The 14,902-nt window shown below is 48.3% G+C and overlaps 2 protein-coding genes across 2 annotated transcripts; both read left to right on the top strand.

The window, feature by feature from the left end:
• Positions 1–4,491: 4,491 nt before the first annotated feature.
• On the top strand, positions 4,492–9,378 carry vdac1 (voltage-dependent anion channel 1). The gene is made up of 9 exons (XM_037468135.2): positions 4,492–4,628; positions 6,093–6,162; positions 6,353–6,402; positions 6,688–6,840; positions 6,967–7,019; positions 7,250–7,477; positions 7,846–7,996; positions 8,182–8,239; positions 8,373–9,378. Exons 2-9 carry the CDS (start codon positions 6,096–6,098, stop codon positions 8,462–8,464), a joined length of 852 nt encoding a protein of 283 aa, XP_037324032.2. The 5' UTR covers positions 4,492–4,628; positions 6,093–6,095; the 3' UTR covers positions 8,465–9,378.
• A 765-nt stretch (positions 9,379–10,143) lies between these two features.
• On the top strand, positions 10,144–13,941 carry c16h5orf15 (chromosome 16 C5orf15 homolog). The gene is made up of 3 exons (XM_037468191.2): positions 10,144–10,301; positions 11,998–12,665; positions 13,157–13,941. Exons 1-3 carry the CDS (start codon positions 10,178–10,180, stop codon positions 13,289–13,291), a joined length of 927 nt encoding a protein of 308 aa, XP_037324088.2. The 5' UTR covers positions 10,144–10,177; the 3' UTR covers positions 13,292–13,941.
• Positions 13,942–14,902: the final 961 nt, after the last annotated feature.

The following is a 14,902-nucleotide window of genomic DNA, read 5'->3' as shown; positions in this document are numbered from 1 at the left end:
GGATTTTAATAAGTAGAGGGCAGATGTTCTCAACACGTAGACATGAACTATTGGGCAACACTGGCATTTAAAAGTCAATCAATGCTGCGAGCGCGATTGAGCAATGCTGCGACATCCCCCCCCTCCCCCCCCCTCCCCCTCCCCCGGCCCCCCGCAACCAGGCTGCAGGTGTGTGCTCGTGTTATCAGCTCATCAGGGCGGGTGTACTGAGAAAAAGGGCCGCCGAGCGCTTTCTCGGACGCCAACATTGAGAGATAGAGATCGCACATCTCTATGTCTCACACACACACACACACAGACACACACACACCTACACACACTCCGAACCAGCGCTGCAACCACAGTTGAGCCTCGACATCTTCTCAGAGAGGAAGGAAGGCCTCTCTCACGTTTCCAACCACTCACAAACAAAACAAGGCAAACAAACACATGAATATTTGCGTCGCATTAAGTCGAACCCACAACCGCCAACGGCTGGTTTCCAGCTCCACTCCGAGGGGGGGGCTTCTGAAATTGAGCAACCACCTGAGTCATCGGCTGCTTTGGATCAATGAAATGAACCATGAGGAGATGTGCAGTGACTACAATCGTTGTAAGTGAGGGTGTTTCTTCAATCAGCTGATGTTTCTCTCCTGACCGACACTAATAAATCATCATAAAAACCAAACTGCTTTCCCTGGTTGTCGTTTTGATGCTTTTGGACGAAGCCAAAGGAGCGAATGAGTAGTTTTGTTCAATCCTTGTTTTTATCGTCCCAGAAGGCACTGGAAACTTTAGGACCATTAAAACCTTAAATAAAAGATGCTGAATGTCGAAAGGTTCCAAAGACTGTTGAGGGATTTATACTGATGTAGGAACCGGACCGGGTCATGGACTCCTACTCAGGGCTGGAAAGAGAGGATGGATGCAAGGATGGATGAAATGATGGATGGAAGAAAGGGTGGAAGGCTGGATGGAATACTAGAATAATAGAGAGGTGAATGGATTGAAGGGTGATGGAAGAAAAGATGGGTGAATGGATGGAAGGATAAATGCAGTATTGGATGAATGGGTGGAAGAAGGGATGGATGGATTGTTGGATGAATGGAAGGAATGAAGGATGGATGGATTGTTGGATGAATGGAAGGAATGACGGATGGATGGATTGTTGGATGAATGGAAGGAATGAAGGATGGATGGATTGTTGGATGAATGGATGGAAGGATGAATGCAGTATTGGATGAATGGAAGGAATGAAGGTTGGATGGATTGTTGGATGATTGGCAGGAATAAAGGACCGATGGATTGTTGGATGAACAGAACGAAGGAGGAGAAGAAGAGCGTGGACCCCGTGTGACCCTGTGAATGGAGGCAGAACGATGACATCGTGCCTTATTCCTCCACATGCTGCACATTACAGCATCTGTTTACGGTCTCGTTGGCTCGGCCTGATTAACATTCTCTGTCGTGTTTGTTGTCTTCTGGAGCGGTTTGATTGGCACTCAGCGCCGGGCTGTTTGAAGTGAGCGCACAGCCCCGGCTTTGAAGCTCTGGGGGATGAAAGCAGGAGCATCCAAATATGACTGGAGGGTAATCCAGAAATGAATTTTGCCTCGCCCCTGAAGGCGACCGATACGTTGCCCCTTGTTGATTAAATGTTGCTGGCGATTCAGCGACACAAGACAGAGATGGAAACTTCTGCACACCAGCAAATAAGTTAAATGTGTTTGTCTAATGACAACAAGATGTTGGAGAAGGAGCAGAGAGGGAGACAGCTCCTCTTATTTATGAGCCGTGCTGTTTACAATCTGAACCATAATTAATGTGATTAATCACTGCTTGCCATCATGGCTGCCTTCAGCTAATCTTGAAAACATTAAATTCTCAGAAACTACGGTGCATTTAAACGCCACCAAAAACGCAGGAAGTTTGAAATAAAGCCAGCCGGCACCGTTTGAAGAATCAGCAGCTTAATCGAAGGTAAATCTCAGTAAGAAGACTCAATAGTTTACGGACTAATCCATATTTAATATTCAACGTACTCAAAAAAACACACATGTTCAATATACAAATCCTCCCGGCAAGAGAGGAAAAATATGTTTGGCTTTGACTTTTCTCTCCAAGTTAATCTTGTGAACTTAATGATTTGCATGTTAATCCGTTTGTGAGCAGAATGAGCTGCTGCAGTCGCTCCATTGGAGACACTTTACACACTACGACAACTATGAAGTTTACAATATATACTGTATACAGACATACAGCTGGAGTTCATTCTGTGATTTAAAATAAAAGTAGAAAATCTGATTGCTGTATTCATAAATATTAAAAACATCATTTGAATCCTTTCGTTTTGAGTTTTTCTAATAAACTGAATAATGAAACTTTCTTTTTAATTTTCTTTAATCCCCTAATTTATTAGGATGGATACAGCATTTAAAACCCATTAGATTATCTGATAAAAAGCTGTTTTCACATGATGTGTTCAAAATGCTCGTCGAGTGGTTAAAGGGAGACACTTGTCATGCTGCAGTAACAGTTCACAGATCAGAGATGGGGTTTAAACGTGAGTCTCTTTTATTCCTCTTTGAATCCTGTGCTCAGCTTTGCTCCACAGTCTGCAACACTGACGCCTAGCGGCCGGAGCTGAGCAGTGCTTCTCTCACCTGAAGGTCCATATGAGCAGAGGCTCTTGAGTTTGTGTAAGCTGCTACACACACGGCTGATGGCGGTACATGGAGTAGTGTGATGGTGGGTGTTGGTTCGGATCCCGGCTGCCCCATGTGCCACGTGGAAGTGTCAGAAAGACACCTATAGGCTCTAATTGCTCCACAGGCAAAATGTAACGCATGGGTTATAATGCAACGTAAGTAGCTTTGGATGAAGAGCGTAATGTTCAGCACATGAAAGAAGAAGAAGGAGGTGGGTTGTGGGTGAAGGAGGTGCAGATTCTCAGAGTTGCTCCTCGCTGCCAGCTGCAGCTTCTGTGAAGAAAGCGCCTTCACTCAACCACACAGCCGAGTTTCTGAGAAGTCACAACGTCTCTGCACTTCACAACCAGCAGGTCGAAGTGGCTTCATACGGGGATGCACAAGCTGATCTTTGAGTAAAAATAAGGCTTTAAAACACCACCTTGTGGACATGTTTATCTAGTGCAGCGATATCTTCAACATAATTTACATAAATATAAATCAGGTGGTGTAAAAACATGATGTGATATGATTGATATGTATATTATCACTTTAAGATTGTTGTATTCTTCTACATTTTCAATATATTGTGTTGCAGTGAGGACAGTGTGTCTCACAATTTAGTCATTTTGTATTTCTTTAAAACCCTGATCTCTAAAGATGAAAACAACATTAAAGACTGCAAATCGTTGCTGTTTTTAAGAAACAAACATGAAGCTATAGAGCACAAATAAAATATTAGCCTGGAAAGGAACCTTCGTAGATTAAAGAATCTCTAAATGTGTATTTAGTGCACAGTCGATGACTGCAAACCACAAAAGTGTGTGAAGAATTGTTGAAAAGTCTTTGCAGCGGTCCCAGGTTGTGAATGACCTCCATCGCCCTCGCAGAGGTCATCTGTGACCTCAGCGATCCTCCACATGTGATGGAACTGCTGCGGGACAGTTGGTGAACCGCACGGCAGCGCCGACCTTCTCGGTGAAGTTGCAGAAAGCTGCTCTCCGGTCAGCTGTTAACTGGACTTCTCTCCAAGAGATGTTGCGTGCCAGCTGGAGTGAACTGCGCATGCGTGAAGACAGACGGTGGAAGCCGAAGAGGATGTAAGACTCGAGATGATCAGTCGGGTGTCAAACAGCCGAGAAGGAATGGGAGAAAATAATAACTTATATACAATATTGTATTATTGTCACTTAACTGTGAAATAATTTGACTATATTTTGCTCGACCTATATATATTTTTTCTTATAATAAAACATCACGCTAAAAGAAAATGACAACCCGTCCATTTCTTTCAAAGAGTTTTCCCCTTTTTGTCATTTCAAACATGATCGATTTTTGGCGTGAGGCAAAGGTTTTCTCGTATTGGAAGTTTAACATGATAAAAGTCAGTGATTTTAAGACTTTATCAAGAAACCTGGCACGGGATGTGCATCCATAAATAAAATGTAGTTAAGGTGTCAAAGGTACGCATTGTGCCGAATGATCTGTATTATTTATTATGATAATTGGTTGATAATAATTTGATAATTTATTATGTGATTGGTCAACCGTAACAATTCTTGATCTTTAATAAACTGATTACGTATTTGGCAGGAGGAATAGCCTTCTGCAAGTAACTCCCGCTCTCAAATATAGGGTCGTATAATGTTGATGAATATATGATGAAGTTTAATGTTGTATCAATTAGGTCTACTCGAAACGCACTCTGTTACTTTAGAAGATTCAGTGAGTGGAGGAGACGCCTTTTTCCCGCCGACGTATCTCTCGCTGAACGACCGGACTGAACTATCTTGCCGTTGCATTTGAATGTTGTATCTTTGGCGATGACAGGCCTCCTCCTCCCCCGCCGCTGCCTTGCGTGACTCGTTACGTGCGTGACGCCGCACCACCTCCTCCCCTCGCTCTCCTCCCTTTGTGCGGTTTTGACAAGCCCCTTCTCGACCAGGACAGGAACCCGCAGAGGTACGTTACTTGCGTGACATTGAAATGCAACGCGGCTGAAGTTTATAATTTGTCTTTTCACTGCGGGCCGTTGAATGTGTTTGGACGAGCAGTCTAATGGCGCACAGACACAGACAGAGGGCCCGCTGCTTTGCTTCAAGCTAACCGCTGTTAGCTCCGGTGCTAACGTCTTTCGGTGCGGTCATTGGACAGGGCAGCAGCCGGTGGTCGCCGGGTATTCGAGGCGGCTAGAAAAAGACTCTCCGCTAACTGACTGCTGTGCCCAATGGCCGCTTCCTGTCTACTGGCCGCCACGGCCGCTCACAGGAGACGCTTGTCCGCTGTCCACCTTGGTGGCTAGCTAGCTAGGTAATGCTAACCTGTTAGCTGGGGGGAGGACAGGGAGATGCTGCCCTCACAGCCCCCCCCCCCGGAGCCCCCTCTCTCAAAGTCAAGTGGGCCGCTGCTGTATTCTCTCTGATTCAAAGAGAGCGGGAAATGAGTTTGATTCGCACCACCAGGACGGAGGTTACAGCTAGAGGTGGTGCTGAAGGGCAGGGCGGGTGTAGCTTGGATGCTAGCCGCACCGTGCTGCAGGGTGTGTGCCCTCCACAGCTATGTTCGATTGCTGCACATGTGTTCCGCACAGAGGCGTTACGGTTCAGCCCGGTACACCCCGGAAATAAACCCCGGCATGTCATCACCCCCCTCCCCCCCGTGCCCCGCGATGACCAGGTCCAGTGGGCCTTCTGTGTGAGTGAGGTGGGGTGGTGGGGGGGGCCTCATGCTGGTGTTGCACTGGCTGTGTAGGAGGCCTTACTGTGAGGGGCCAGTAGAGTGCAGAGACACATCTGGGGCCCAGAGGATGCACGCAGCTGGAGCTCAAAGAGGGAGACGTAAAGAGTAGTGAGGATGCTTCTGCACCGAATAGGCTTGAGACTGATTGTGAGATGTCCATTCAACTACTAAACTGTTCAAATTCCTGTTCTATCTTCGATCAACACGTGCATGTATGTTATCAACATGCATGCGGCGTAACGGCTGCTCCTGCATAGAAAAATGGAAGCTATGATGAAATGGACAAGTGTTGCACAACAGGTTGGTCAGGAGAATGAAGGACAAAGAGGCTCACACATTCTGCCACTTGGCAAACAGTCCGCTTTGTGCGTCCCATGGCGTGTGTGCCTCTTGTTGGGCGTCCCAAACTGGACTTGTTTCCACACTGTGTCGGCAAAAGCTTTTACTTTGAATTCGTCAAAAGAAGTGAGTCGCTGCGCGTGTGTGTCGGCCAAGGATCTCATCAGAATTGCACCTTTCATATCCACCGTTGACCTCCAGCAGCCCCAGAGGCTCGTTTGCCTTCTTATCGCATCCGTCAGTCTGTGTGACTCTGGTTCCTGAAGCTGAGAGAGAAGACGTCGAGAGGCCGCCGTGTTCCTTTTGCTTTCAGCCTCACCCTTTACTGTCCTGTTTCTCTTCATGCAGATCATGGCCGCTCCTCCCACTTACGTTGACCTTGGAAAGTCTGCCAAGGATGTCTTTACCAAGGGATACGGTGAGCACCAAGCAGAAGGCCATGCCGCCTTATTGCATCACCATTTACACACAATCTTCTTTCCACACTCACTGTAGAAACCTCTAACTTCACTTTTATTGCGCCGTGAAGTAAGAGTTTTACTGTGAGGTTGGGCTTTAAGGAGATGTGTCATCATTCCGATCTTTTTATTCAACGTCGTCTGTTTCAGGCTTCGGGGTCATCAAGCTGGACTTGAAAACAAAGTCAGAGAACGGACTGGTAAGTCGCCGCCGGTCATAATCAGATTATCAGAGCCGTCGCTCCAGATCATAGCGTGAGAGGCTCCTGGCCGACGATTAGGTGGCCGGCCGATCCGATCCCCTAAAGGTCGCCAGGTCACTTCACTGAAGTCAGATGTGTTCAAATGTTAATGTAGACAAACCTGTCCCCTCATCAAGTAGTCGTGTTTAATGCAGACACAGGGATATGTCAATATATATATATATATATCAATACTATGATTCTGTACCAGACTCTTAAAACCACCAATATCTCCTTCTGCAGGAGTTCACCAGCACCGGCTCCGCCAACACCGAGACCAGCAAGGTCACCGGATCCCTGGAGACCAAGTACAAGTGTGCGGAGCACGGACTGACCTTCACGGAGAAGTGGAACACGGACAACACCCTGGGCACCGAGATCACCATCGAAGACCAGGTGCGTGGCGCCTTGTGGGCGGGGCCAAGAAGATGTCAAATGCGTTTTTTTTAGGGCTGCTACTGTGAAGTGTTCCTGTCCATATCAACCTTTGTTTGTTCTCCATCTTGCTTGTCTTCTCCACAGTTGGCTAAGGGGCTGAAGCTGACCTTCGATTCCTCCTTCTCGCCAAACACCGGGTAAGAAGAGCTCTGTGAGACAGACGACAGGTGCAGCTCCTTTAAGGGAGGAAACCAAGAGTTGAGCTTCAATGAATTAGCCATTTCACATACGTGGTATTTAAACTGCTAATTCAGCAACCGTAGTAGTGGCCAATCACACGAGGTGACTAGTGTAACACTTGAAGGAGCTCCTGTATTTACACAATTAGCTTCTAATTTAATTTTAACATTCCTCTCCCTCCTGCCAGCAAGAAGAGTGGCAAGGTCAAGACGGGCTACAAGTGCGACCACATCAACCTCGGCTGCGACGTCAACTACGACATCAACGGGACGGCCATCCACGGGGCGGCCGTGGTGGGCTACGAGGGCTGGCTGGCCGGCTACCAGACCACCTTCGAGGCCGGAAGGAACCGGATCACCCAGAGCAACTTCGCTGTGGGGTTCAAGACGGACGAGTTCCAGCTGCACACCAACGTGTAAGAGCGCGATGGACGGATGTCTCCTGATGCTCCTGATTTGAAACCATTTGAAACCTCGAGTGTGACACTGCGTTCTGATGTTTGAGACGCCGCTTCGGTTCCTCTCGTCCTCGTCGCCCATTTGGCCGAGGGCCACCCGCGGCTATTTTTACACCTAGTGATGGGATTTACAGGCGAGACAGAGTGTGCGTGTGTGTCAGAGTCAGACTGCAGGGTTAGCGCGCCCCCCCCCCCCCGTCTGCTTCAGTCTGCAGCCGATGTGGTTACGCAACTTGAGACCAAGTATGATGTGGGCTTCACCTCCTGAGGCGCTCAGACACTCTGGGTCAGCCGGGTTTTCATGTATTTACGATCTGCTGCTTCAGAAACGACGGCACAGAGTTCGGCGGCTCCATCTACCAGAAGGTGAACGAGCAGCTGGAGACGGCCGTCAACCTGGCCTGGACCGCCGGCAACAGCAACACCCGCTTCGGCATCGCCGCCAAGTACCAGATTGATGCAGACGCGTCCTTCTCTGTGAGTAGTTTGATGATGGATTACTGAGTCCAGGCTGGGGGCAGAACTCCCGTGGGCCCTGAGAGACTGTGATGTCCATCACATTAGTCCCTAAATCCCCCCTCCGCTGAGCCAATGAGAGGGCCGACATTATGGCGAGCCATTAAATGCCTTCGTGTGCGTTTGTTCTTTGTTCGTCCTCACAGGCCAAGGTGAACAACTCCAGCCTGGTGGGCCTCGGCTACACTCAGACCCTGAAGCCAGGTGAGAGCCCTCTGCTATCTACTAATAGGGGGATTAGAATGTGAATTCTAATTTAAATATTTAATTGATTCAAAGCAAACCGGCATGGATCAATAACAGCGGCGACGTTGCAAACGTATTTGTCTCCACGCAGGCATCAAGCTGACGCTCTCCGCTCTCCTGGACGGCAAGAACATCAACGCCGGCGGCCACAAGCTCGGCCTCGGCCTCGAGTTCCAGGCGTAAGGGGGACGAGGCCGACGCCCACCCCGACCCCCCCAAACCCCGACCCAACACTCCAGTCCTCCTGGCACACATGCATTCCCCACCAGAGAATTCCAAATCCTCAATAGATTGGCCCTCACAGCGCCCCCCCCCCGCCCCCCCTCCCCACACACACACACACACACACACACACACACTCTGTCCTCTAGACACACTACAGCTGGAGCCGAGACAGAACCACTTTTAAAGGGACATAATATTTTGAAGCTTAAAGACTTCTGAACAAAACCGTTTCGAAAGGAAGTTTGACCTCGATTAGCGTAGCTCGCCACGCGAGTAGCGCGGCGCTGAGCAAGGTCACATGTCTCCTCACTACTGCTTTAACGTGGATCGGAGGGGGGGGGGGGAAGGGAGTGGTTAGAGTGGAGTGGCGTAGTTCCACCACCAGATGGCGCTAGTGGCGCCGTAGAGCCCTCCTCGCTTAGTGTCTGTCCTGATGCGTTTTCCAGCAGGAGGGGTTAGTGGTCCCAGATGTTAGCAGCTGCTGTTAGATCACAGAGACACTACACCCCCCCCCCCCCCCTCGATGGGGACAGCTCTGTGTTATTGTCTCACTCGTTTAATTCTTTTTGTGTTTGTCTGTGTATTTGGTGTGAAAAGTATTTTTTTTTTGTTACATGTAGTAAAAAAAAGAATAATTTTATTGAGAGTCGGGCATAGTTTAATCCACATGTGAAGTCTTACGAAGGCAGAGAGCAAAGGGAAAGGAGAGCTAATCATGCACACAGTCCCACTCCTCTGAGTCCTCCTTTACGGGAGGAGGAGAATAGTTCTGCTGGTGGACGGGAGATGGTGGTCTTCCTGGTGATGGGGATCATGCAGAGACCTTGACAGTAGTTTTTCCCTGAATTAAATAAAGAGCATCTTGAACCAGCTCCGATTGTTTCTGCTCTTTTGTCTCTTAATGACCTGCAATCTTGTGGTGACTCATTGTGATCCACGTTTATTTAAAATGATGTGAAAAGGCTTTTGAACGAGAATTTTATTTAAGTTAGATTACATGGTAACTTACATTTTTATATTTGATCAGCTAATGTCAGCTTTTCTTTGAATCTCTTAAGTGAAAAGTCTGGTAACATTTTTACAACAGTATATTAATCTGGCAAATCTTCATTTTCACTGATTAAAGGCTTAACTTGCATCCAATGAACTGATGCATTAATGCTTCAGCTTGACATGGCTCTCCTGGTGACCTCCTGACCTCTATCAGCAGCTCAATGGGCCCTTTTTAAATGAGAGCAAGCCATGTATTTGATCAGATTCATCACGGCCCAGTTAGAAGGGCTTGGAAAATAATTGTACATTTAAAGTACAATTGAAACAAAGTTGTGTATTAAATATAAAGGGAGCTTTGCGACCTTGTGAGAGTCAGTTGGAACAACACCGTTACGATCAAATGAGAATCCGACAGCGATTGCTGTATTAATAATTACAATTACACACACATGAGAATCCAGAGGGAGAGAAAATAAATATATTTACGAATAATATTGCGAAATAAAAATGGATCTCCATATTGCAGCTTTTGACATTTCCGAAACAAAGATGAAACGTGACCAGTTACTCTTCCTGATTGCAGCAGGCTCGGGACCTCACGCGCGCGCTCGCCATTCGCTCCCGCGCGTCCTGCTATGTGTCCGTGTGGAGGCCACGCCCCTCCTGTGACGCAACAACATGGCGACGTGCGGAAATATGGTGCGAAGCAGGGGAAATATTTGCGCTCTGTCGCTGCTTATTTGCCTCCAGATGTTGACCAGCGGCTGCATGTCAGCTCCGGCACCCGCCAACACACCGGAAGGTACGTTGTCCCCAAGTGTCCGAGCTGGTATTTGTTCGTTTTAAAAGGAAATCAACCGCACTGCTACGTAGCTAGCCAGTATCAGGTAGCTGGTATGCTAGCAACCACGGTGTCAGGTGACGGTGACGGGATGGAAAAGTATTAAAATATATATGAAATCTATATTTATAAGTCATTATTGAAAGATTAGATTACAGTTGCAACAAAGTTGTGTATTAAATATGAAGGGAGTTTTGCGGCCGTGTGAGAGTCAGTTGGAACCACGTCGTTACGATGACGTCAAACCGTAACGACGTCAGCTGGGCGTCAAAAATGTGCATTAAGTAACTTAGAAACTACAGTAACGAGGCTCTAAGTGGCTCCAAGTTTGGGCCAAAGGAAGCAACGTAGGGAACCGAAAGAGGAAGTCACTTTAAAAAAGGAAGTTCGTGCTCAAACATTTCTTGAATGTTATGTGTTCATTTCGAGCAGGTAAGTGTCCTGTGATGGACCACTGAAAGGTCTCCTTTTGTGGTGGAGACACCGTGACTTGCTCCAGATGTCCCCGTCGTATATCTGAGCTGTTAAGTATCCCCTGTCAGCCCATCAAAGGAAGAACCTTTTTCAAGTTCCCCATCCAAGAAGTGGGTCCACAGCGAAGGCCGTGAAATGGCCCTTCAATGGCGGCTTCTGTGTTGCATGAGTGGTCTTTGAGGACGTAGATCTGCTGACATCAGGGCTGTGCTGTTAAGAACCATTTATCTTTTACGCACTCGAACGTCACCGTCCGTGTGTTAATGAGATAAAGATGCGACAGAGCCACGCGGATATCGACCGTTGGGAGCAAACTAAATGTCCTCGAATGAACTTCTAGAGGTTGCCACTCGCCTTGTGAGCCATTTGTTTCAACAGCACCTCGTGTCCTGGAGTCTCTGAATGGTACCTTACATGAACTTTATTGGGATTGGCTCATGAAATCAGATTGTTATATCATTAATATACACCTAAATCACGGGCCTCTTCCATACATCGTATGGGTTTAATGGGAACAAGGCAGATGCACGAGTTGGGACTGTTTGGGACTATAAGCATACTTGGACATTTGGACATTAGTCCAGCGTTACCCAGGTGCTCCGTGTTGAAGGCTGACTTCCCCACATGCTGTTTTCGTGCAGCATAGCGGCCTCTTTGCCACAAAGATCTCCTGTTGATGCCGGCCGTGGCCCATGTGTATGAATAGATCTGTTCTTCTCTTGAGGACGTCTTACTCTGTGCTTCAAGTGTTGTCCTCCCAACGTCCCTCCCTCCCAACGCCCCTCCCTCCCAACGCCCCTCCCTCCCAACGCCCCTCCCTCCCAACGCCCCTCCCTCCCAACGCCCCTCCCTCCCAACGCCCCTCCCTCCCAACGTCCCCCCCTCCCAACGCCCCTCCCTCCCAACGTCCCCCCCTCCCAACGTCCCTCCCTCCCAACGTCCCTCCCTCCCAACGCCTCCTCAGTCACACCAACGGAGTAATGTGGACTAACTTGTTGGTTGAATGTGTTACTGTCACGGGGTGTGAGGGTTCATTTGTCATTTAAACATTTCAACGTTCCACGAGAAATTGATCAGTGAAGAAAATGCATTTTGTTGATTTGCAAATATTTCAAATAGATATTTGTTTTCAAGACATAATGATTTAAATTGCCTCTCATTGTTGTTCCCTCTCACCTGACAGCAATCACATCTCAAAACGTTACCGTGACCACAGTTACGCCCACACCAGAAAAAGGGCGGAGCCCAACCAACGCCACGCAGTCCACGGCGTCTGCTGCTGAAGGCGCCACATTGGCTCCTTCGGACAACGCCACGGGACCAAAGACGTCTAAAAGGAACCAGACTCGTACGCCCCCCGTCATGGTCCCCTCTGATAGCACGACGCAGCAAGACCCCGACCCCAAGGGGGACCCGATGACCCCCCCGGCGAAAAAGCCACCGGCGAAGGATTCTGCTCCTCCTGCTGAAGTCACTACAGCTTCTCCGGAAGCTCCCAGCACCCCCGCCAAGGTCGCCCAAAGGAAAGGGTCGCAGACGCACGTCTCCAAGGCCACGCCCGTCACCGCGCCGGGGACCGGCGAAGGCACAGCGGCGCCTCGCAGCACTGCGGGCGTTTACGAGGACGGGGAGGACGATGGCGACGATGGCGGTGTCGGCGAGGACGAACACTACGGTGTCAACGACTATCCCGACCTCGACTCGGCCAAGAAGACCCCCGAGCGGGGCGCCGGCGGGCCCAAGCCGGACAGCTACAACACGGAGGACGAGGACTCCCACTTCTTCTTCCACCTGGTCGTCCTGGCTTTCCTGGTGGCCATCGTTTACATCACGTATCACAACAAGAAGAAGGTGAGCTGATGATGATGATGATGAAGACTCCGCATACGTTTGATAGGACTTCTTCTTCTCTAGTTACCTTCTGTCACCAAACGCTTTAAAAACAACGGAGGTTTTCTGGTTGTCTTTATTCTACAAGTTACTTTTTAAATCCACAACCTGCTGCATGAAATGATTTATTTATTTATAACAGAGAGTCAGAGCTATCAGAGAAGTGAACAAAGCTACAGACAAAACATCACTATTTAAGTCATATTTGATCATATGTTGCACAACAGCATCTATTTTTTAATTCCAGAGGAAGTTCTTTCTGACCAATCAGAAGGTTTTATATTATTATTCTATAATACGCTGACACATGTTAATACTGATTTTTACAGCTGATGTAAGGATTCCAATTACGACGTCTTTCATCTTTTCTGCTGTTCAGTCTAGAAAAATCATTTCCCTCCATCAGCACATCTCTGATTCATTTTGATCTGCACCCCCCCCCCCCCCCTCAGATCTTCCTCCTAGTTCAGAGCCGCCGCTGGAAGGACGGCTTGTGTTCCAGAAACACGGTGGAGTACCACCGCCTGGACCAGAACGTCCACGAGGCCATGCCGTCCCTGAAGATGACCCAGGACTACGTGTTCTGACCCGTCGCTCAGCGCCTTTCTGCACAGAGATTTCCACTTTATCACCGTTCCTATTTGTTAGAGCATTTTTAATGTGGTTCTGGGTTCATTAATGACTTGTAGGGATTTCATATTGTTAATTTGAGGGGTTTCCTTTTGGAGTGTTCAGCCTTACAGTCTCTGTAGAGCAGTTTCAGGAACACGGTGTAACGCTTTATTATTACTATTCAGAGTTTATTACTAGAATCATTTCCACAAAGCAGTTTCTTTTCATGCAGAGAAAGTTTTCCCCAAACTGCCCTTTTCTCACCAGTGGGATCACAGTCCAGATGTTTCCTCCCCACCTAAGAGAATGAAAGCCTTTCTGAGGGGGGGGGGGGGGGGTCACAAGCTGAGGCCTTTTTGAAGGAGGCGGGGGTAAAAGTACCTGGTGTTCTTCTACTGGCTGGACTTCGCTGTGCAGAAGCCGTCCTCTTTGTTCCTTTATGGCTTCGGTGAAGTCTTCCTCTCAAATAACACATCTGCGCCTTTGTTACTCATCTGCAGTTCGCTGTGCCGTCTCGTCCTCACGGGAGCGGCGTGCCGGGCGCTCTGATGGCGTTCAGCGCCGACTCTCAATCAGCAGTAGAAACTAAATCTTCAATAAAGCAACACTTGTGTACAGAGTGGGACTCGTTGTGATCGTGTCTCACCTCCCCGCTGTCCATCAGGCCGTTTCCCAGCATGCACTTTGACTGGACTATGAAACACAGGTGTGCAGATGTCACTAATGACCATCTGCTGACTTCATCAGATCCACACCTGTGTGACTCTTCCTGTGAGGGACCGGAGGACGAGTTCAACCACCAGGAGGCAGTGTGCGCACACACACAAACAGACACACACACACACTGACACACACACTGACACACACACGCACACACGCACACTGACACAGACACACACACACACACACGCGGACGCACACACTGACACACGCACACACTGACACACACACACACGCACACACACACACGCACACTGACACAGACACACACGCACACACACACACAGACACACACACACGCACGCACACACACACACTGACACACACACACACGCACACACACACACACGCACTGACACACACACACACACACTGACACAGACACACACACACACACGCACACACACACACAGACACACACACACACACGCACACACACACTGACACACACACGCACACTGACACAGACACACACACACACACACACGCACACACACACACAGACACACACACACGCACACACACACACTGACACACACACACACACACGCACACACACACACACGCACACCTGCTCCTGTGGAGACAGTTTGGTTGTGGCAGCGTTTCCTAAAAAGGGAAAAATGTGATCACTGCGATGGTTTATTCTGTTTTTGATGATCCAGAAGGAACTTCTCAACTTATATTTCATACTTTAATGAAGGCTGATATATTTTAAAATAGATATTGTGATATTGTGTAGTCAGTTCTAATCTAACACATAATAATAATCCCACTGCTCAGGCACCTGGCAAAGCCTCCACGTTATTCTAACTCAATTAAAATGTTGACTATTCAAATTGTTGAATGTTGACTATTTTAATTTC

The sequence above is a fragment of the Pungitius pungitius genome, chromosome 16, assembly GCF_949316345.1.
Source record: "Pungitius pungitius chromosome 16, fPunPun2.1, whole genome shotgun sequence".
Taxonomy (NCBI): domain Eukaryota; kingdom Metazoa; phylum Chordata; class Actinopteri; order Perciformes; family Gasterosteidae; genus Pungitius; species Pungitius pungitius.
The sequence above is the reverse complement of the archived record's forward strand: the minus strand, read 5'-3'. Positions and strand labels throughout refer to the sequence as shown.

What these genes read in the sequence shown, in the direction of transcription:
- vdac1 (XM_037468135.2), top strand. Translation starts at nt 6,096, where the DNA reads ATGGCCGCTCCTCCCACTTACGTTGACCTTGGAAAGTCTGCCAAGGAT. An exon ending in TTCCAGCTGCACACCAACGT is followed by an intron (nt 7,478 to 7,845) that starts GTAAGAGCGCGA and finishes CTGCTGCTTCAG; the next exon opens with AAACGACGGCACAGAGTTCG. An exon ending in ATGCAGACGCGTCCTTCTCT is followed by an intron (nt 7,997 to 8,181) that starts GTGAGTAGTTTG and finishes TCGTCCTCACAG; the next exon opens with GCCAAGGTGAACAACTCCAG.
- c16h5orf15 (XM_037468191.2), top strand. Translation starts at nt 10,178, where the DNA reads ATGGCGACGTGCGGAAATATGGTGCGAAGCAGGGGAAATATTTGCGCT. An exon ending in ACCCGCCAACACACCGGAAG is followed by an intron (nt 10,302 to 11,997) that starts GTACGTTGTCCC and finishes CTCACCTGACAG; the next exon opens with CAATCACATCTCAAAACGTT. An exon ending in CGTATCACAACAAGAAGAAG is followed by an intron (nt 12,666 to 13,156) that starts GTGAGCTGATGA and finishes CCCCCCCCTCAG; the next exon opens with ATCTTCCTCCTAGTTCAGAG.